Raw genomic sequence first — 24051 nt, forward strand, 5'->3', positions numbered from 1 at the left:
CTACAAAATGACAAGTTATAGGAGAATTCCCTATCTCCATTTTATTTTCCCCTAATGGTCTATTAGTCATGATTTTACGTATCACAACACTATTCTGTTACCCCTTGTGCCCACTATTCATACATATATTAAATAACCTTTTTAGCTCTATCTGTTCCCGGAAATACATGGGAATGAATCTGCAGTAAACATTTATAACCATACACCTGTTATTACTTACAGAATCAAGGAATGTCGACAGCATCAATTTACTATCACATTGGTGGTCAGCTACCCCTGTTGTGCTGCTGCTATGTCCTGATCTGAGTCCCCAGTTTTCCAGGAACATCAGTGATGATGATGTATGTCTGCAGGAATGACCCTTATCTCCCTGTTTGATAAAACCCATTATTCTATTTCTCCCACTTTTCAGGGACATATAAATGTAGACCAAAATTTTCCTCTAATTCCATTTGCTTAAAAGTTTCACAACTTCTTTTTATAAAGGCCAAACTCTTTCCAAATAGAATTTCATATTCTTGTCATCAGTATGTGTATCTGTGTTTGTCTGGGTGTGTTTGTTTCCTTTTTTGGAATGTCAGCTTAACAGGCCTAAAGGGGCTAATGGATGGATGAAATGTGAGTGACAGCTTAGACTTGCATTCTGTTCTGCTATCCAAGTTTTTCATTATAATGATTGTTCTAGGTACAAAAAAATGATCCAATCTCAATCACAAAGGCTTACAAAATTAACCAATGAATAAAGAATAATTTTTAAGTTTGCAGTTTTTGTCTTTTCAACTTAGCCCCTCTTCTCCACTGCTTCTTTCTTTCATCACAATTTTCTGTGCTTATCCGATGCTCGAGGAAGATATATGCCGTACCAGGAGTCAGAAACACTACCAGTTGCTCTCTGGCATTTACTACCAACAACTCAGGCAAGTCTTTCAACTGCCTCATCCCTTCCAGATTTTAGGAGGTGTTAGACTGAGGAGCGAGGTGGAGGAGTCAAGAAGCCCTAGAAAGAGGCAAGAAATTCCAGTGATACTTGGGGAGCTATTCCAAGCTGGTTTATACCACTAAAAACGACCATAATGGATGAACAGTCCCAGTATCCTGCCGCTAGAGGCAAAGAATGAATGGGTCTTTTCTTACAGTGAAAATTATGTTACGGGAAATGAGTCTTCATTCCCCTCATTCATTCACAGTCTGTCCACTGGAAATCACTGGATGCAGAATATGCCTCTAAAAACAAAATGGGAAAGGAAGATTTGTGGGAATTCTGAACTGTGGACTAAACGAAGCTTGGTTAACAAGTCAGGTCATCAAGCCGAAAGAGCAATTAAAGGACATATTCAGTTTGCTGAGGGTAGATAAGAGTAAAGGTAATGCTGTAGATAGTGATTTTTCTTATCCTTTTCCTTTTCTTTCTTACCTAACTTTGAGAATGAATAATCCCCTATCATACGACATACTTGTTCCTAGGATTTTATTAATTTATCTCTCCTTCACTAGACACTAAGCTCCTTAAAGTCAAGGACTGTGTCTACTTTTACTTACCAACTGAATTTCCAATAGAGTTAAATTCTACGCCATGCGCCTCTTCCACTGGGCTGAAGAAAGCCTCTGCCGTTCTTACCCTAATCCCACCCTGATAATACAAAGGTCCCATGGTCTTACCAAGGCCACAGAGAAGCTCCTCCAGGCATTAGTCCATGAAAATATCCATTGGCCCCACCTGCATGGCCTTTCATGTCTACTAGATCTACTGTTTCCATGTCATTCTTGTGAATGGAAATCTTTGGGAAAGATGGCCTGGAAATCTTAAACCTAGGATCTAGCACCTTGTAGTGAATCCCACTTTGCTGTAATCACCAGGGAGGAAGGCACAGGCTGCCTTTTTTGTGGAGCATCCACAAAATCTCTTTTTAATCTTTGAACTGTATTTTCAATAAGTTTAGGCTTTGAAAATAAAAGTTAGATAGCCCTTAATTCACTATCTCAAAAGTTATCTTGCCACACAAGATTCATCTTTCCATGGCTTATCCAGGACTCTCCTCCACCTAGTACAGACACATCAGTCTTAGTGGTGGTGGCTTTCCTTTTGTCTTGCTAACACTCCTTAACTGTAGGGTATTAGTGATTCTCTCTGCTAAGACATAATTAGACTAGATTTTATACATCTCAATAGTAAGATGAGGAAAAGAATGCATAATCGAAGATTGTTATGAAGGTAAGAAAGTACGTATTTAAAGTTCATAACACTTATTAGGTACTTCAAATGGTGAAACCGCATGTGAAATAAAATAGGTTACAGGAAAAAAAGGGAGAAAAAATATTTGTCCATTCCTTCCTTTGAAATTCCTGCTTTGTGATCAGACGGCCCCTTCTGACTAATGACAGTTAAGTGTATCACCTGGTGCCACACATATTCCTCCTTGTCCCCCATTGTATCAGAGAAGCTTTTGCTGAATCCCAGATGCACCACTTGCATCTTACGATGCATTGCTGTAAGGCCTGCTCAATATTATGACATGGTTGGTCTGTCAGAATCCAGCTCTAGATAGGTAATTCCAGAAACATGATCACTTGTTTTCCCATAGTCATATATTAGCACATATCCCAGGCCCATAAGCACACACTTTTGTTTTTCAAAAGGTCTATAATTCTCCAGTGAAGGTGACATGGCCTTGTTCTCAGAACCCCACAAACCTATATTATGATTCTCCCACTGGGACATAAACATAAGCTCCACATGGCATGTTTTCCTACTACTTAAGGCTTGATCTTTAAAATTTCTTGTACTCTCATTATGGAGATGGGAGCCTCTATGTGAGCTACCAGCTAGGCCTTCTGGCCTATCAATAGCCTATTAATCATGCTCGGTTTTTTATTATCTTTTTCTAGAGTGTCAATATCATTTAGCAATAACCATCTGTATTAGTTTTCTATTGCTGCATAACAAATTACCACAAATTTTGTAGCTTAGAACAGCACACATTTATTATCTCACGGTTTCCATGGGTCATAAGTCCAGACACAGCCTAGCTGGGTACTCTGCTCAGAGTCTCATAAGGCTACAATGAAGGTATCAGCCAGGCTGCATTTTTTCTGGAGGTTGGAGTCCTCTTCAAAGCACACATGGTTGTTATCAGAATTCAGTTCCTTGCTGCTATAGACTGAGACCCTCAGCTCCTGGATGCTCCCTGCAGTTCCCTGCCATGGGGCCCTGTCCATAAGCAATTCATATCATAACAGCTTATTTCTGAAATGTCAGCAGGAGAATGTTTTGCTCCAACCTGCTAAGATGGAGTCTCATACAATGTAACCTAACCATGGGAGTGACATCCCATTACCTTTGCCATAGTCTACAGTTTAGAATCAAGTGAAAGGTTCCACTTGCCCTTGAAGGCAAGGGCTTACACAAAGGCATAGACACCAGGAAGTGGGAATTATCGGGTGTCATCCTAGGGTCTGCTTTCTACACCATCTGTATTAGGATTCTCCAGAGAAATAGAACCCTTTACATAGAGATTATATGGATACAAAGATAAAAAGATATAAAGAGAGACTTATTTTAAGGGATTGGCTCACACAATTGCGGAGGCTTGGTAAGTCTAAAATCTGAAGGGTAAGCCAGCAAGCTGGATACTCAGAGAAGAATTGCAGTTCAAGTCCAAAAGTCTGCTAGCAGAATTCCTTCTTGCTCAGGGTAGATCAGTCTTTGTTCTGTTAAGGTCTTTAACTGATTAGATGAGGCCCACATTATAGAGGGTAATCTGTTTTTCTCAAAGCCTACCAATTTAAATGTTAATTTTATCCAAAAAAACACATTCACAGAAACATCTAAAATATTATTTGACCAAATATTCGGACACCATGGCACAACCAAGTTGGTATATAAAATTGACTATCACACCATTCCATCCCATTGTCCTTACGGGTATTATTTCCACCATATTCTCAAACACCTGATACATCTCAGCAGCTAGTTCATCACTGTCCACTGTGTGTACCATACCAATTCAGCAGTATGGAGAGTTTTAACATTTAGACTATGTAGGAGACTATATATTCCAAAGATGATCCCATCAACATATATACGATCCCACTGAGGGCAGAGATTCATGCTTGTGGAATAGAGATATATTTTGGATATCCAAATTTTGAATTTGTCTCGCCTGTCTGTAATGCTTCTGCTGGCACCATCATTCATGAACTCACAGATTGTCTTACACACCATGGTGCCGTTCTGCACTGCACTGCACTGCATCCGATCAAAGCACTGATTTCATAGCAAAAGAAGTGCAGCAATGAACCCATACCCATGGAGTGAACTAGTTAATCTTACCACATACCTCATCATCCAGAAGTGGTTGGCCTAATTGAAAGATGGAATGACTTTCTGAAGATAAAATCCCAAAACCAGTTGGGAGGCTCTACCCAAAAAGATGGGGTTTTGTCTTACAGGATGCAGTATAGCCATTGAATCAGAGAACATTATTTGGTGTTGTCTCCCCCATGGCCAGAATGCGTGGGTCTGGGAATCGACAAGTAGATGCAGGGCTGATGATGTCAGCATCATGGCAGCATAAGACAGTCTTTGTCCCCCCCCCCCCCATTAACATCTACAATTAGGCCTCTATCCACAAACAAAAGTGCTTCTGTGGGAGCTGTGGGATCAGGCATCAAACGCCAAGGGACCCGGGAGCAGTCTCGCCCTTCTGTGCATCAGGTTATAGACAGACAGACCCCAGTAAGGTCTCTGGAGCTAGCCGGAGCCTGTCAACTGGCTCCAGTGCCTCTCAGGCTAGGTCAGGCCTGGAAGCACCTGGAAACGCTGACTTGGCAGATACCCAAGGACCAGAGAGCCTTGGTAGCACTCCAGGTCTTTAGAGGGGAAGTTCCAGCGCTCTGTTGAAGCAGAAAAAAGAATTACAAGTTTGGATGCATTTGAGTGGGTAAGAGGAGCTTTGCCAGCATCACCCCTCCCTCAGGGGCAGCACAGCTTAGAGAAAGAGGAGGCCAGGGATCCCTCCCACAGGAAAAGGGAGAGTGCTGAATGAGTGCCCAGCTTCCCCAGCTGTGCAGGATGCTGCTAAAGTAATCCATCTCTCTCTCACAGCACCCAAAGTATTAAAGCTAGAGCTCCAGGACGGGGAGGAGGGAGGAGATCAGGAAAGAGGCCTGTAAGAAAATCGGAGGGCATTACAGGGACACAGTTCCTGCTGACTGCCTTCTGGACTCCCCAGAGGAAGCCCATCTATGAGCGACTGGGAACACGTCACCAGAGGATCCCCCAACTGGCCTGTGGGCACCCCTAATGCCCCGAGTGCCAAACACACACCTCCCCTCACTCTGTGGCCACTTTCTTGTGCAGTCCTGAGGGTGGCGAGAGCAAGCTCAGGTGGACAAGGAGCACGTGCAGAAAACAGGCCAGGGTCAGCATGCGAGGGAGAAATCACAATCCTAAGCTGTGGTGCCACCATTGGGAAAACAAAAGAGAGGTTTCCAGCAGCCAGCCTGGTGCATTTTGCAGTTAGAGGAGACAAACAAGCTTAAGACTTCTGAGACAAGAGGGAGCAAGAAGCGTGGAGCTGGTGTATCCATAGAAGGCCAGAGAAGCATCATAATGCAGAGCCTGATAAAAGTCTCTCTCACCTGCAGGCAGCTAGTCAAGATTGGAGGAGATGACTGCTACTTCACATGTGAAAATAGTGATACAAAACTCCAAGGAACACCAAGAATCAAGAAACATGATATCACCAAAAGATCACAATAACCCTCCAGTAACCGAACCCAATGACATGGAGATCTACGATTTACCCGATAAAGAATTCAGAAAAGCTGTTTTGAGGAAACTCAATGAGCCACAAGAAGACAACTCAATGGCAAAAAAACAAAGAATCTCTTTTAAAAATGGGCAAAGGAACTGAATAGACATTTCTCCAAAGAAGATATGCAAATGGCCAACAGGTATAAGAAAAGATGCCCAACATCACCAGTCATCAGGGAAATGCAAATCAAAACCACAATGAGATATTACCTCACATCTGTTAGGATGGTTGTTATCAATAAAACAAAAGGCCTGGTGGCATAGTGGTTGAGTTCATGCACTCCACTTTGACAGCAGCCCCAGGTTCATGGTTTCAGATCCCAGACGTGGACCTACACTCCAATCGTTAAGCCATGCTGTGTCGGCATCCCACGTACAAAGTGGAGGAAGATGGGCATAGATGTTGGCTCAGCAACAAGCTTCCTCAAGCAAAAAGTCCTCTTTTTGGGCAACAGATGTTATCTCAGGGCCAACCTTCCTCACACACACAAAAAACAACCCCACAAAAAACCCAAAAGATAAGTATTAGCAAGGATGTGGAGAAATTGGAACAATGTACACTGTTGGTGGGAAATGTAAAATGGCACAGCCACTATGGAAAACAGTATTTTTTGAGGTTCCTCAAAAAATTAAAAGTAGAACTACCATATCATCCAGCACTCTCACTTTTGAGTATTTATCCAAAGATTTGAAATCGAGATCTCAAAGACATATCTTCACTTTCATGTTCATTGCAGCGTTATTCACCATAGCCAGGATATGGAAACAAACTATATGTTCATTGACAATGAATGGATAAAGAAAATGTGATATAAATATATATACAATGAAATATTATTCAGCCTTTAAAAAGAAGGAAATACTGGCATGTGGGACAACATGGATGAATCTGAAGGATATTACCCTAAGTGAAATAAGCCAGCCACAGAAGGAAAAAATACTGCATAGTCTCACTTATATGAAGTATCTCAAATAATCAAACTCATAGAAGTAGAGAGTAGAATAGAGCTTACCAGTGTCCAGGGGATGGGGAAATGGGAGTTGTTGTTCAATAGGTATGACATTTCAATTATGCAAGGTGAATAACCTCTAGAGATCTGTTGTACAACATAATGCCTATAGTTAACAATATTGTGCACTTAAAAAAATTGTTAGGAGGGTAGGTCTCATGTTAAGTGAGCACTTATCACATTTAAAAAAAAGCACAAGGGCGTGAGAAAACTTTTGGAGGTGATGGATATATTTATTACCTTGATTGTGGTGATGGTTTCACGGATGTACACATATGTCCAAACTCATCAAATTGTATACATTAAATATGTACAGGTTTTTGTATATCAATTATACCTCAATAAAGCCACTTTTAAAAAGGGAAATCATTTCTGAAGTCGTATGCACAGATTTATCTCCTTCTAGGATATGCTTCCTGTCAGGTACATATTCGCCTGCCACTTTGATGACAGTATCTCTGGAAAACATAATGTGGTAATTAACTAATTATAATACTTCAATGCATTCTCCTTAATAAGTAATCAAACTTGAACCTAAAAAATGTGAAAAGAAAAATAATAAAGCTTCTAGATGAAAATTAGAAGACTATCTCCATAATCTTGGGATAAAGACTATTTCATAAACTGAAAACAAAAAAGCGTTAATCATAAAATAAAAGCCTGGTAAATTGGACTGCTTTACAATTAGGAAGTTCCATTCATGAAGAAACACTAGAGAGTGAAAAGCATATATGAATATATATGAATATACATATATATGAATCTAAAAGAATATACAGATAAATGTGGGGATATAAAATTTCCCTGGATTTCTTATTGTTCCTGTAAAAAGCAGTAGATTCCTAAGACTCTTTACCTGCCTTGAGAAGTAGAACTATAGCCCTTTGTCTAGTTAATTGCTCTGATCCAAAAAGATCTTGTCTTCCCTACAGTGTCAAATGGGTACAGCCATGGACTAGGTTTCTGGAGTAAACTCCAAAGTGCCAGGAAGAATAGCACTATTTTCGGGTATTTATGCTTCAAGGAGGAATGAGGCTCAGGAACTCAGAGACATCTCTAAAAAAGGTAAGACACACAAGGGGCTATTTGGTTCCTGGAGACATTTTATTTACATACCAAATGGCTCTAGTAAGGAGAAGACCTTTTCTGGAGGAGGGAACAGCGGCCTCCTTTCCCTTTATAAGCAGAGAAGAATCATTTTTCCTTGCCCCTTGCCTGTGGGCATACAGTTATTCAAATAAGACGCCTGACCTTGCTGTCATGTGTAGCTCCAGCGATAAGACAGAGTAAGGGGGTCCAATATTATTTACTGAGAGGTAATTGATAAGAAATCTGTCTCTGGTCTAGAACGTCTCATTGCACATTCAGGATAAAATTAATAGAGATAAATTTTAAAAACTCAACAATAGAATATTAGAGTTTTAATATCACAGTTTCAATTTTAAGTAAAGTTACTCTATACAACATCAACATATAAAAGTCAATTTCATGTCTATATGCCAAAAGCAAGCCAGTTGAATATGAAACTGAAAAACAGATACCGTCTAAAAAGCAAGTAGTTATGAGTAAATATATGCAAGAGTTCTTGGAGAAAAATATAAAATTTTATTTGGAGACATTTTAAAGATCTAAATACGTGGAGATGCTGGGGGTCTACTCACTTAAAAGAAATACTGCAACACAAATGTGGTATTAGATCTCGCAGCCAACTGTGCCGGGGCTCCCCACACCTGATAAAGAGACTGAAGGGCCCACAACAATTACAAACAGCTGAGCATTACAACAGCTGACCAGGAGCATAACTCAGCCTCCCTGGCACCTACAGGGAGAGCAAACAGGCCACAACAGAAGGACACACATAGCACACATAGGGGTCACCTGGAACATTGAGAACTGAGGGAAGCACACTGCAGGCCCTCTAAGGCATCACTTGTATAAGGTCACCTATACAAGAGCAGGAGACGTAGCTGACCTACCTAATACGTAGACACAAGCACAGGGGAAGAGGCAAAATGAGGAGGCAAAGGAATACATTCCAAGCAAGGGAACAGGACAAAACCCCAGAAAAGGAACTAAGTGAAACAGAAATGAGCAACCTACCTGACAGAGAGTTCAAACTAAGAGTGTTAGGGATGCTCACTGATCTGGGGAGAAGAATAGATGAACTCAGTGAGAATATCAACAAAGAAATGGAAGATATAAAAAAGAACCAATCAGAAATGAAGAATACGATACTGGAAATGAAAAATTCATTAGAGGGACTCAAAAGCAGAGTAGAGGACACAGAAGAATGGATCTGCGAGCTGGATGAAAGACTAGAAGAAATTTCCCAAGCTGAACAGGTAAAAGAGAAAAGAATTAAAAAGAGTGAGGACAGTCTAAGGGACCTCTGGGACAACATCAAATGCACTAACATCCGTGTTATAGGTGTCCTGGAAGGAGAAGAGCGAGACAAAGGGGCAGAGAATCTATTTCAAGAAATAATAGATGAAAACTTTCCTAACCTAAGGAAGGAAACAGACATCTAGGTACAGGAAGCACAGAGAGCCCCAAACAAGATAAACCGAAAGAGGCCCACACCAAGACACATCATAATCAAAATGTCCAGAATTAAAGATAAAGAGAGAATCCTAAAAGCCGCAAGAGAAAGACAAGTTACATACAAAGGAAACCCCATAAGGCTATCAGCTGACTTCTCAGCAGAAAGCTTACAGGCTAGAAGAGAGTGGCATGATATATTTAAAGTGCTAAAAGGGAAAAACTTACAGCCAAGAATACTCTACCCGGCAAGGTTATCATTCAAAATGGAAGGAGAGATCAAAAATTTCCCAGATAAGCAAAAATTAAAGGAGTTTGTCACCAAGAAACCAGTGCTACAAGAAATGTTAAAGGGACTGATTTAAAGGGAAAAGAGAAAACCACAAATAGGAAAAATTATCTATTTCCATGATAAGAGGGTAATGGATACAAATGGACAAAAAAGAGGTTAGATATGATATCAAAAACATAAAAGGAGGGAGGAGGGGAGTTAAAGATTACAGCTTTCAGACAGAGGTCAAACTAAAGAGACCATCAATTCTGTATAGAAGGAGAAAGGAACAGAGAAGGACTACTAAAACACTGAGAAAAAAAGTTATAAAATGGCAGTAAGAACATAGTTATCAATAGCTACTTTAAACGTCAATGGACTAAATGCTCCAATTAAAAGGCAGGAGGTGGCTGATTGGATAAAACAAGACCCATATATACGCTGCATACAAGAGACACACTTCAGACCTAAAGACACTCACAAACTGAAAGCGAAGGGATGGAAAAAGATACTCCACTCAAATGGCAATGAAAACAAAGCTGGGATAGCCGTACTCATATCAGACAAAACAGACTTTAAAACAAAAACCGTAAAAAGAGACAAAGAAGGGCATTACATAATGATCAAAGGGACAATCCAACAAGAGGATATAACACTTGTAAATATCTACCCACCCAATGTAGGTGCACCTAAATATATAAAGCAATTATTAACAGACGTAAAAAGAGAAATAGACAGTATCACAATAAGAGTAGGGGACTTTAACATTCCACTTACACCAATGGATAGATCATCCAAACAGAAATTCAATAAGAAAACATTGGCCTTAAATGACACAGTTGAACCGATGGACCTAGTAGATATATATGGAGCATTCCATCCAAAAACCAAAGAATACACGTTCTTTTCAAATGCACATGGAACATTCTCCGGGATTGATCACATATTAGGCCACAAAACAAGTCTCCATAAATTTAAGAAGATTGAAATAATACCAAACATCTTTTCTGACCACAATGGTATGAAACTGCAAATCAACTATAGGAAGATAATCAGAAAAGCCACAAATACATGGAGATTAAACAAAATGCTACTGAACAACGACTGGGTCAACGAAGAAATCAAAGAAGAAATCAAAAAATACCTGGAGACAAATGAAAATGAAAATATGACATGCCAGAATTTATGGGATAGATACAGCAAAAGCGGTTCTAAGAGGGAAGTTTATAGCAATACAGGTCTATTTCAACAAACAAGAAAAATCTCAAATAAACAATCTAACAATGCACCTAAAGGAACTGGAAAAAGGAGAACAAACAAAGCCCAAAATCAGTAGAAGAAGGGAAATAATAAAAATCAGAGCAGAAATAAATGAAATAGAGACTAAAAAACAATAGAAAAAATTAATAAAACCAAGAGCTGTTTCTTTGAAAAGATAAACAAAATTGACAAACCTTTAGCTAGACTCACCAAGAAAAAAAGAGAGAAGGCACAAATAAGTAAATTCAGAAATGAAAGAGGAGAAATTACAACAGACACCTCAGATATACAAAAGATTAAAAGAGAATACTATGAAAAGCTATATGCCAACCAATTCGACAATCTGGAAGAAATGGATAAATTCTTAGAATCATACAACCTTCCAAAACTGGATCAAGAAGAAGTAGAGAATTTGAATAGACCAATGACCGGTAAGGAGATCGAAACAGTAATCACAAACCTCCCCAAAAATAAAAGTCCAGGACCAGACGGCTTCCCTGGTGAATTCTACCAAACATTCAAGGAAGACTTAATACCTATCCTTCTCAAACTCTTCCAAAAAATTGAGTAGGGGGGGAAGCTCGCTAACTCATTCTATGAAGCCGACACTACCCTGATACAAAAACCAGACAAGGACAACACAAAAAAAGAAAATTACAGGCCAATATCACTGATGAACATCGATGCAAAAATCCTCAACAAAATACTAGCAAATCGCATACAACAATACGTTAAAAAGATTATACACCACGATCAAGTGGGATTTATTCCAGGTATGCAGGGATGGTTCAACATTCGCAAATCAATCAACGTAATACTCCACATTAATAAAATGAAGAGTAAAAATCACATGATTATCTCAATAGATGCTGATAAGGCATTTGACAAGATACAGCATCCATTTATGATAAAAACTCTGAATAAAATGGGTATGGAAGGAAAGTACCTCAACATAATAGAGGCCGTGTATGAGAAACCCACAGCTAATATCATCCTCAATGGTGAAAAACTGAAAGCTATCCCTCTAAGAACAGGAACCAGACAAGGATGTCCACTGTCACCACTCCTATTTAACATAGTATTGGAAGTCCTAGCCAGAGCAATCAGGCAAGAGAAAGAAATAAAAGGGATCCAAATTGGAAAGGAAGAAGTGAAGCTGTCACTATTTGCAGATGACATGATTTTATATATAGAAAACCCTAAAGAATCCACCAGAAAGCTTTTAGAATTAGTAAACGAATACGGTAAAGTTGCAGGATACAAAATCAACATACAAAAATCAGTTGCATTTCTATACACTAACAACGAAGTAGCAGAAAGAGAAATTAAGAATACCATCCCATTTAGAATTGCAACAAAAAGAATAAAATACCTAGGAATAAACTTAACCAAAGAGGTGAAAGATCTGTACACCGAAAACTATAAAACATTGCTGAAAGAAATTGAAGAAGACACAAAGAAATGGAAAGATATTCCGTGCTCTTAGATTGGAAGAATTAGCATAGTTAAGATGTCCATACTTCCTAAAGCCATCTATAGATTCAATGCAATCCCTATCAAAGTTCCAACAACATGTTTCACAGAAATACAACAAAGAATCCTAAAATTTATATGGAACAACAAAAGACCCCGAACAGCTAAAGGAATCCTGAGAAAAAAGAACAAAGCTGGAGGTATCACACTCCCTGATTTCAAAATATACTACAAAGCTATAGTAACCAAAACAGCATTGTACTGGCACAAAAACAGACACACAGATCAATGGAATAGAATTGAAAGCCCAGTTATAAACCCACACATCTATGGACAGCTAATCTTCGACAAAGGAGCCAAGAACATACAATGGAGAAAAGAAAGTCTCTTCAACAAATGGTGTTGGGAAAACTGGATAGCCATATGCAAAAAAATGAAAGTAGATCCTTACCTTACACCATACACAAAAATTAACTCCAAATGGATTAAAGACTTGAATGTAAGACCTGAAACTATGAAACTTCTAGAAGAAAACATAGGCAGTACGCTCTTCAACATCAGTCTTAGCAACATCTTTTCAAGCACCATGTCTGACCGGGCAAGAGAAACAACAGAAAAAATAAACAAATGGGACTACATCCAACTAAAACCTTCTGCACAGCAAAGGAAACCATCAACAAAACGAAAAGACAACCTAACAATTGGGAGAAGATATTTGCCAACCATTCATCTGATAAGGGGTTAATCTCCAAAATATATAAAGAACTCATGCATCTCAACCACAAAAAACTAACAACCCAATTAAAAAATGGGCAAAAGACCTGAACAGACATTTCTCCAAAGAAGATATACAGATGGCCAACAGACACATGAAAAGATGTTCAAAATCATTAACTATCAGGGAAATGCAAATCAAAACTACAGTGAGATATCACCTCACGCCTGTGAGAATGGCTATAATTAACAAGACAGGAAACAACATGTGTTGGAGAGGATGTGGAGAGAAAGGAACTCTCATACACTGCTTGTGGGAATGCAAACTGGTGCAGCCACTATGGAATACAGTATGGCGATTCCTCAAAAAATGAAGGATAGAACTACCATATGATCCAACTATTGCACTGCTGGGTATTTATCCAAAGAACTTGAAAACACCAATGTGCAAATATACATGCACCCCTGTGTTCATTGCAGCGTTATTCACAATAGCCAAGACTTGGAAGCAACCTAAGTGCCCATCAAGGGACGAATGGATAAAGAAGATGTGGTATATATACACAGTGGAATACTACTCAGCCATAAGAAACGATGAAATCCATCCATTTGTGACAACATGGATGGACATTGAGGGTATAATGCAAAGTGAAACAAGTCAGAGGGAGAAGGTCAAATACTGTATGATTTCCTTCATTAAGTAGTAGATAATATCAACAATAAACAAACACATAGAGACAGAGCTTGGATTGGTGGTTACCAGAGGGGAAGGGGGGAGGGAGGAGGGTGAAAGGGATGGTTCCGCTCATGTGTGTGGTGATGGGTTGTGGTTGGTGTTTGGGTGGTGGGCGTGGTGTAGTCTGTGCGGAGATAGAAGTGTGGTGATGTACACCTGAAATTTATACAGTGTTATGAACCAATGTTACTAAAATAAACAAAAAATTAAAGAAAAAAATAAATACGTGGAGAGATGTACCACATTTTATGGGCTGGAAAACTGAATGTCGTAAGATACCAATTTTCACAAGTTTGCTGTAGATTCAATGCAATCTCAATAAAAATTCCAGTAGATTTTTTTGTAAAAGGTGGTAAGGAAAATTTCTGGTGAGTTACAAAGGACCAAAAGTAATGACATAGTCTAACAAAATGAGAGGAACTACTCTACCAGAGGTCAATAATTATTCTAAAACTATGTTAAGAAAGTATAGTATTGGTGCAGAAATACACAAATAGACCAATGGAAGATAATTGAACCTAGAAACTTATTCATGTATATGTGGGCCCCTGATGTATGATCAAGTTATAACTTCAATGGGGAAAGGACAGTCCTATCAACAAATGGTGCTGGGAATACTTGGTGTTTACATGGGGGAAAAGTGAAATTAGATATTAATTTTGCCTAAAAGGCAAAAAAATTAATATTTAAGAAGATAATATAGGAGAATATTTTCATGGCTTTAGGGTAGGGAAAAATATCTTAAGTTAGATACAACAAACAATTGATAAATTTGACTGCATTAAAATTAAGAATCTGTTTGTCAAAAAAACACCATCAACAGAGTGAAAAGAAGCAGGTGTTTGCAATTCATATAACCCCAAAAGTAATTACATTCAGAATATATAAAGAACTCTGATATATCCAATAGGAAAAAGACAGACAACCCAATGGAAAAGAAGTGGGCAACGGACTGGAACAGGGACTTCCAAAAAGAGAAATATAAATGGCCCATATAGGTAAAGAAAATTCTTCCCCTATACTATAATCACAGAGAAACAATTAAGATCACACGAGTTCCACTTTCCATCAATCAGATAGGTAAATCTTGACAATCTGAATTACATAGAGAGGAGGATATGGAGCAGAGAGCAATTGGATACATCAGAGATGGTGATGCTGCAAACAATAATCACTCTGAAATCAATTTGGCGTTATTAGTGATGTTGAAGTTATACATACCAGTAACCCAGCAATTCCACTCCCGGATATATTTCATAGAGAAAATTTCAGATGTGTCAGTATAGCTGTACATTTCATAATTTCCCCCAAATGAAAAACAAATCCTATCAAATGAAGGAATGAATAAATTGTGGTAAATTCATACGATTGAATACCATAATGAAAATGAATGTGTCATAGCTACAAGTAACAACACAGAGAAATATTAAACATAAACTTGAACAAAAGAGGCAAGATAGGAAAGAATACATACAATGTAATTTCATTTTTATAAAGTTCAAAAACAGGCAACATTAAACTATATTGTTTATGGATCCATACTTAAATGAAAATTGTAAATGTAAGCTATTTAATCTGTTGAAATTTTCTCCTATGTAAATGCTGATAAAAATAAGACCAGGCTCAAAAGATTTCTGTGATGATTAAATAAGTTGATGCATTTAACAGACAGCCCCTGACTAACAAAAAAATAGAAAGCACTAAGTAATCATTAGTTATTCATATTATTCTCCTCAGTCTTGCTGTTAATGTTCTTGGTGTTAGTATTGCTGTTGCTTTTTTTTTTCTTTTATCTTCTGAGAACACAAACCTGTATCCAAAACAAAGTTTTTAACCACAAGTTTTCTCTCTTTTTGAGTATGATCCTTGTACTTTGTTATTGTAACCTCAGGTGATGAACAAGAAGAAAGGAATGGACAGAAAATTAGATAATATATGTGTATATTTTGTGGTGGGTGGTGGATTAATGATTTAATCAGAATTTGAGAGATGGTTTGATTTCTGATAAATCTGCAATTACTATATCAGGTTGCCCACTCTCCTACAAATGAAAGGACTCCTAATTGTGCTGATTTTTGAAAAATAATCTATGAAATCTTTTCAGAATGTGGGGCTCTTTGATGACCCTCATTAGTGATGACCAAGTGATAATTTTTCTAATCATCCTCAGAGGTGTCACCCCATTGCTCTCAGCTTCTCTCAGAATCTTAGGCTGTAGCTGATTCTCTCCTTGCACTTTTAACATGGTCTCCCTGGACCTTTGTCTCTCAGACATGTATTCACAACTTGCTCACAAAGTTGTCAACAATTCATGTTCATTAGCACCTTCCAAACTTGAGTCCACAGGGCACCTTTAGCTTCTCCAGGAAATTGATCCCCAGGCGCCTGCTCTAAAAGGAGCAGACAAGGTCTGGGTCACGGGTCACTCTTGCTAACACAGAATCTGCAAAGAAGTCCATATCCCGGCTTCTAAGGACGGCAACATAATTTATCATAGATCAGAAAACTTAGGGAATATTCAAACTGATAAATCCTCTCTTGTAATTCTATCCCCGCTACTTTTTAAATTCTTTGGTTTGTCTTTTTCCTCCTCTTAAGTGGAACTCTATCTCTCAAGAACTGAGATTTAGTTCTAGTTTGAATTATTTGGATTAATAGAGAAATAATTCATTTCTTATTTAGTTAAGCCTTATAAGGCTGGGTACTTCCATGAAAGAGCATGGCAGGTGTGGTCAGATAGTGTATAGAAAACACGCTAATTTTTTGACTATTTGTAGACTTGCATGTGACCTCTCACCTTTGATTCATCTTTTAGAATCAACAAAGTAAACAGACCTCTGCAGTCATTCAGACTGTGAAGAGTATGAGCACTTTATGTCTCCAGCTTCCAAAATCACTGATGCTATCATTCTGTGGACATGGACCGTGAAATTATACCATTGTGAAGTTCTGGAAGAAGATGCAAAGGTACTGTTAAAAATCACAGGTGAGAGCAACCAGGGAAGTGACAGACCCTGAGAAAACCAGATCAAGTTTTAACCTCACCTAGTCCCTCCAAATTCATGTATGGCTGTTACGGGAAAATTATCAATGACACCTGAAAGTATGTGATTGTTCTAACTGTGCATGTGGGTTAGAGGATCCCTTAAAATGTCCTTTACCACAGGAATCTTCATAATCTGATAAAGCTAAAGATGACAGAAACATATTACTATCAAAATTTCCTTCCTGGTGGACCACCAATTTATCTACACAGGACAACTGTAATCAATAATACTGGTGTCTATTTTCTGGTCTCTATGTTCTAAGCATAGTGGCAACACACAAGTTTGAGGTTATAACTAACCTCTACCCCTAGACACCATTCAGGAGTCTTCAATACTTTGAGCAAAATCCACTCTGAGAGATGTGTCCTGTGGCTGCCACAATCTCTCTCTTCCTAGTGGTATGCCAAATCAGTGCCCAGAAGACTCTGAATATGGCAGAGAAGCATAAGGCTTAATGCTTACTAATATGATTTAGTGATGGCTGAGCCCTACCATGTATGGGAAAAGACTTAAAGTATAAAACGACAGGGTCCTGAAACAACAGTCTCAGAATCCTAAAGCCCAAATAGACATTCATCCTGAAAAATGTGAAGATGTAGCAAAAAATTAACTTTGGATTTGGGGTCTATACCATTGCCTGTATTGGGAGAATTTCCACAGGTTGCTTATAGAGGACTCCAGGGGCTAGACTGCGAAGGAAATGAGGGTCGGTTACAGACCTGTGGTGAAGCATCAGAGACTAGTAAATGAATAGGGAACACAGAAAGAAGAGAAAGAGGAACAGACAGAAGCATTTCTGCCGAGACATAGAAGTAAAAGAGTTAAGTGAAGTCCTATAAAAATTATTTAAATGTAGAAAATTTATAAATATTTAATAAGAAAATATAGGTACAATTCCTGCAGTCATTCAGATTGTCGACTGTGTGAACACTGTATGTTTTTAAAGTCACTGATGTTATTATAAATGCGGATTGTGAAATCAACCAATTGTGAAAATCTGGAGGAAATCAGTACTTGCCAAAGACCACAGGGTGGTACATACAGGGAAGGGAGGGCTGTAGCAGTTCCAGGTTAATGTTTACCATCACCTGATGCATTCAAAAGCTGTATGAAATAATGGGGAGATTGACAAGAATGATTGTGAGGATATGATTTTTCTAACCATATGCATATGAATTAGAGGAGCCCTTTATATTGTTTTTTGCCTCTTTATCAGAAAATTTAAAGATGCACACAGGATACCACCACCCAAGTTTCTTTCCTTGGGGAATATCAGTTTATCTATAAAAGACTTTTATTGTTAGAAACATGGATGTCACCCATCCTGGTTTCTGTATGGAAAGAATAGAGGACGGGAAATATTGAGGCATGATAAACTATCATCCTAAATTTGCCACTGAGGAATCTTCAAGACTTGGAGCAAAATCCACTCTGAGATGCTGCATGTGGGTCTCTCAAGATCTCTATTCTTAAAGATATATACCAAATCAGTGCCTAGGAGACTGTGAACGAGGCAGAGAAACATATAAGAAAATGCTAATTAATATGATTTATTGATGCCCGAGCCTTGTTCATTTAACAAAAAAACTCACACTCTACTGTGAGAGGGGACTGAACGAAACATCTTAAAGTCCTAAAGCACAGAAAACAGAATCAGCTAGAGATATTTCTACCAATAGCACAGAAGCAGAAGAGTTTAAGAGAGTCGGGAAAGTGACTTAAAAGTGGAGATTTCATAAACATGTTGGGAGGAAAGGATAGGTTCAAAAACATATTCCTCTGAAAAAATTTTGAGTAATTATTCTCTAATAGATTCTGTTAAGTGTCCAGGAATAGATTGATTTGAGGAATTACAAAGGCTTTAAGAATAAGGTCACTTACATAGAAGATACAGGGCTTCCATGGAAACGAGTCCAGTCCAATGGGACATTGGTTTGGGCCAAAGGGATGGAGAGTAATATATGACCTGATCCTGTTGATTACAATCAGCTTTATGTCTCCCACCCTGAGAAACTTTGTTTTTCATCATTCTTACCTTTTCCCTTTAGATCTACTAAAGGTCAACAATGAAAAACAGGACCACGTTTACTGAGTTCATTCTGTTGGGCCTCACAAACCAACCTGAAGTCCAAGTTGTGATCTTCATCTTTCTGTTCCTCACCTACATGCTAAGTGTCCTAGGAAATCTGACCATCATCATACTCACTCTAGTAGACCCCCACCTCCAGACCCCCATGTACTTCTTCCTCCGGAATTTCTCCCTCTTAGAAATTTCCTTCACATCCATTTTTATTCCCAGATTTCTGACCAGCATGATAACAGGAAATAAAGTCATCAGCTTTGCTGGATGCCTGACCCAGTATTTTTTTGCTATATTTCTTGGGGGAACAGAGTTTTGCCTTCTGGCTTGTATGTCCTATGACCGCTATGTGGCCATCTGCAAACCCCTGCATTACCTGACCATCATGAGCAGCAGAGTCTGCCTACAGCTTGTGTTCTGCTCCTGGCTGGGGGGATTCCTAGCTATCTTTCCCCCAATCATCCTGATGAGCAAGGTGAATTTCTGTGCTTCCAATGTGCTGAATCACTATTTCTGTGACTATGGGCCACTCCTGGAGCTTGCCTGCTCAGATACAAGCCTTTTAGAAATGATGGTCATCTTCTTGGCAGTTGTGACTCTAGTGGTTACTCTGGTGCTGGTGATACTTTCTTATACATATATTATCAGGACCATTCTGAGGATTCCTTCTGCCCAGCAAAGGACAAAGGCTTTTTCCACTTGTTCCTCACACATGATTGTCATCTCCCTGTCTTATGGCAGCTGCATGTTTATGTACATTAATCCTTCTGCAAAAGAGGAAGGTGCTTTCAACAAAGGAATATCTGTGCTCATTACTTCAATTACTCCTTCATTAAACCCCTTCATTTACACTCTAAGAAATCAGCAAGTGAAGCGAGCATTCAAGGACACTGTCAAAAAGATAGTAAAGACTTAAAAAACAGAATACGTTTCAGTGAAATTATATTTCACTTAATAAATATGTATTGAGTGTCTACTATTTTATAGCAGCTGAACTGGGCCTTGAGGATAAAAATATGAAAGGAATGTGTCCTAATTTCAAGAAATCTACAGTTAAGTGTGATGGAAAAGTGTATAGAGTACAAATTTGTGTAATAAGTTTACAAATATAAAATAACATGGTAAATGTTATCAGAGAAAGATGAATGAGAATCCATAAAAAGAACAGTTGGAAAGAGTTAACTGTTTTCTGGAAATGATTTGAAATTTCAGAGGCAAAACATATTGCTTATATAGGAGACTATGAAGGTAAGAATTTGGAGTGAGAATGAGAGACCAGATCATGAAGATATTTAATTACAAAGTATGGAGTTAGTTGGACATTGGTGAGTCAAGAGAAGTTTTAAGGAAGGAAGTGATGTTATCAGCATTGTTTGGAAGGAACTCAGGCATTGGGATTGTTCTTCATCATTGCACCTGAGACTATGCTTCTTTCACAGTGTCAATAATTTTATGCTGCTTCCTTTTTATTTTATGTTTCAACTGTAGCCATCCATCCATAAAGGAACAATATTAAAAAGGATATACGTTGGTCTACTTTTCTCCAACTGGGGCAAAAATTCTCAAGATTTTGTCAACTTATATGTCAATTTTCAGAAGCTAGGATTAGAAGAGTTTTCTAGAGGCAAGGTTAGAAGTCTCTCAATCCTCCTGAAGGATCTATTGTTGCTTTTCATAGCTGACATCTTTTTCAGCTAATGGCTAAGATCTCCCACTCTCTCTCTTCGGCAGTTTCTGGTGATTATTTTTCTATTGTGATTTTATTTTCATCTTATTGTTTCCTTTTGTTGGATATTAGAAGGACAGATTCTGTGATATGGCTCCATTCTTTTGACATTTCTCCAAAGTTTTGCTTTTGTTTTAAATGTAAGCCATGGATGTCTGTTTCATAAAGTGAAAAAGAATATAAAATATCAATAAAGTTTTATATCTAGAATGTTCCAAAATATGACTCTTAGTAATGAACTGGGAATAGACTAGCCTACCAAGAACTCCACACATGGATTTAAGGTAACAAAAACTTGAATTTGAATAGGTGATGGTAGGGCCTCAACTTTAATGGAACTAAGGACATTTTAGAAATCTGAGTACTTGCACATAGCTTACTTATATCCTAAATCATTGTAGAACTGTGTTTACTACTTGGGGTACAAGTGGAACATCATCTGGTGTATTCACATCCTTCACGTGTGGACATAACATTGAGCGGGATGATGCTTCTTAGGCAGCTAAGGAACAAGCTGTATTGGATTGATCATGAGAAAAAATTCCCAGAACTACAGAAAATATTGAAGAGTGTATAATATTTTTAATAAAAGGTCTTTTATGTAAAGCCATCACTATTTTGAATATCTGGGTTTCTTTGGTGGTTAACGTAGAGATTAGTGATGACTCTCAATTTATTCCAAATTCATTGACTACCTATTAATTGATAGAGAAATGTTCTTAAACAGCCACATCTGAATCAGTAAGTTCCCCCAAATCCACATTTCTACCAAAACCTATGGTGAAGTGGAAGACAATGCCATAGAGTGGTTAAACATATAGGCTTTAGTTCAAATCCCAGATTCGCAACCTTCTACCAGAGTCTCCTTGGAATAGTTATTGACCTCTCTAAGGCTTACTTTTCTCAACTCTAAAATGTGGATAACAATCGTGTCTATCTTATAGGATAGTTTTGAGCATTAAGTGAGATAATAGGTGTAAAATATTTAAAAAGTCGTTACTTATTAGGTGTTTAATAAATGATATCCATTATAACTGTATGATAATGGTAGACAATATCTTTTTCAAAAAACTGGTGCTTAACTCTTAAGACTAGGTACTAAATTGACTATTCTGTTATAATTGGGACTGTAAAGATGTTGGCTATTCTACTTCAAATCCCTCTGCACCAAGGACTGCTTATTTGCATTTCTCTTATGTCCAATTGCATCATTGGATAGCCAGATCTGTGAGGGTCTTACACCGGCTTCAGATAAAGCCAATCAGAACACTTGGTAGCAGATTGTTAGGACTGGGCTACTGTCAACTCTATGTGACCTGGATATCTCTGAGTATGTTACAATCAAGAAGAAGAGTACTTGGTGTAAACCAAAGTTCAAGAACAGTAGCCCAGGCTTGACTCAGCGTTCATAACATAAGCATGTAGAAATGAATTTTGGAAGGAATGTATCAACTTCTAAATGAGCTTGTTCAAAAACGAGACAAGTCACGCTCTTCTGAAACTGTTCATCTAAGCTGGCTTTATGTTAATACATACTTGGAAACACTCCAAGTCATAGGTAAGCAAAGGAAGGGGTTACTGATTCTGCAGCTGACCTCTTGGAATGGTCAGTGTCTAAATGTCTAAGTTGGTGGGTTTTATCCCTCCTGTCACCACTGCAGACAAGAATCAAAAGAAACAGCTTTACCTGCCTAGTATTCTCAAGGTAATTTCAGGGCAGTGCTAGGATGATGAGATAATAAAACAACTGAGGGCTAATCTGTCACTCTTGGGCATTCATTCCTCTATCCTCTCTCCCTAAACCCCAGGGGTTGTGGATTTACAGATTACAAATTTAAATAGGCAGTTCTCTCCCAATGCTATTTTTTACAAAGAGTTTAAAATAAAATTCAAAAGAAAAAAAGAGATTTTTTTAAGAGGCTAAATAAGATAAGAACAGTTCTGTAATAACTTATACTCTCTGGCCTGAGGATCATGTTTGTCATTTCTTTTAATTCATTCAGAAGGTCACAAACCTGGGCTTAAGCTTCTGCCCATACATATCACTAGACAGTATAGTTGAAGCTATTCAGAGGTAATGAGCTCAGAAACCAAAACTACCACTCATCTGAGGAATATATCTACTGCAGGGGTAGGGGGACAAGATTACACACCATACAACATATGATGCAAAGAAGAATTATTGGAACAGAAACATCAAGAATTTAAAATAAGTATAATTTCCTCAAAAAGATAAAAATGATACAGGTAAGACAAAGGAGAAAACATTATTAAAATAACTAGGTAAAAAATACCGCTGAAAAACCTAATAAATGAAATAAAGAACAAAACAGATGAGGCTAACACCAGGAGAGATAGAACCAAAACAAAAATAGTGATAAACTCTCTGAGATTAGAGATCTGAGAAACTCTCCCATAAAGCAACAGAAAACAATAAAGAAAATCAATAGACAACAGAAAACAATAAAGAGATTAGATAGGTAGGTAGATAGATAAACAGGCACCAAGAGACACAGGAGCAGATGCCAAATTTAACTTAGATAATAAGAGTTACAAGTGAAGAGTAGAGGAAAGATAAAAGAAGGAAACAGTAACACTTTCTTTAGTAGAGAAAGATGGATATGTCTGAGTATACTGAGATGGGATTGATAAGGAAAATAGACACATTAAGAAATCAGACATTTAAATGTGATGGTAAAATAAAAGAACACCTCAGAAGGCTTGCCATACAAAGATCAAATCTGAAAACACTTTTAGAAGAAATACTCAAGTAAGAGGATAAATAAACTCAGAAGAATGATGCAAATAATATGAAACATAAAAATGATAATATAATTTATATCAATCATACTAAATCATATAAATCATATTGATCTTTTTAAAAAGTAAGACTCAAAGAAGAATAAGAGAGAGAAAGTCTATATCCATAACCAGAACTAAAATTCTAGGAAACAAGTACATGGTGGGGTTGTGAAGAGGGTCCAAATTAACATGCAAAATAATAATAATAATAATATATTTGTTGGTATCCAAGAAAGAAATAAAAGTATAAGTTTACGAAATCAATAGATAAAAACAGACAAAGATGATTCTTAAATTAAGATATCCACCCTGAAAAGAAAATAGAATTTATAACTTTTAAATCAACAAAATAAAAAGTATTCATCTACGAAAGATAGAAAATGATAAAAAGGAATAAGTAGAATAAATGGAGTATCTAGAATAAGATGGCAGAAACCAGTCCTACTATAATAGTAATTATAAAAAGAATGTATCAGTGAATCCCATAATAAAAAAAGACAATGATCCTCAAATTGGACTAAAAATAAAAATAAATAAATCTAGCAATGTGTTGTATATAAGAGACACACTTAAAGCAGT

General features: G+C 37.8%; 1 protein-coding gene across 1 annotated transcript; it reads left to right on the forward strand.

Annotated features, from left to right (window-relative positions):
- The first annotated feature begins 18930 nt into the window (after positions 1 to 18930).
- Positions 18931 to 19860, forward strand: LOC131416518 (olfactory receptor 6C4-like). The gene has a single exon (XM_058559198.1). The coding sequence runs from the start codon at positions 18931 to 18933 to the stop codon at positions 19858 to 19860; it is 930 nt and encodes a 309-aa protein (XP_058415181.1).
- The last annotated feature ends 4191 nt before the right edge of the window (positions 19861 to 24051 follow it).

Source organism: Diceros bicornis, chromosome 17, assembly GCF_020826845.1.
Source record: "Diceros bicornis minor isolate mBicDic1 chromosome 17, mDicBic1.mat.cur, whole genome shotgun sequence".
NCBI classification, from domain to species: Eukaryota; Metazoa; Chordata; class Mammalia; order Perissodactyla; family Rhinocerotidae; genus Diceros; species Diceros bicornis.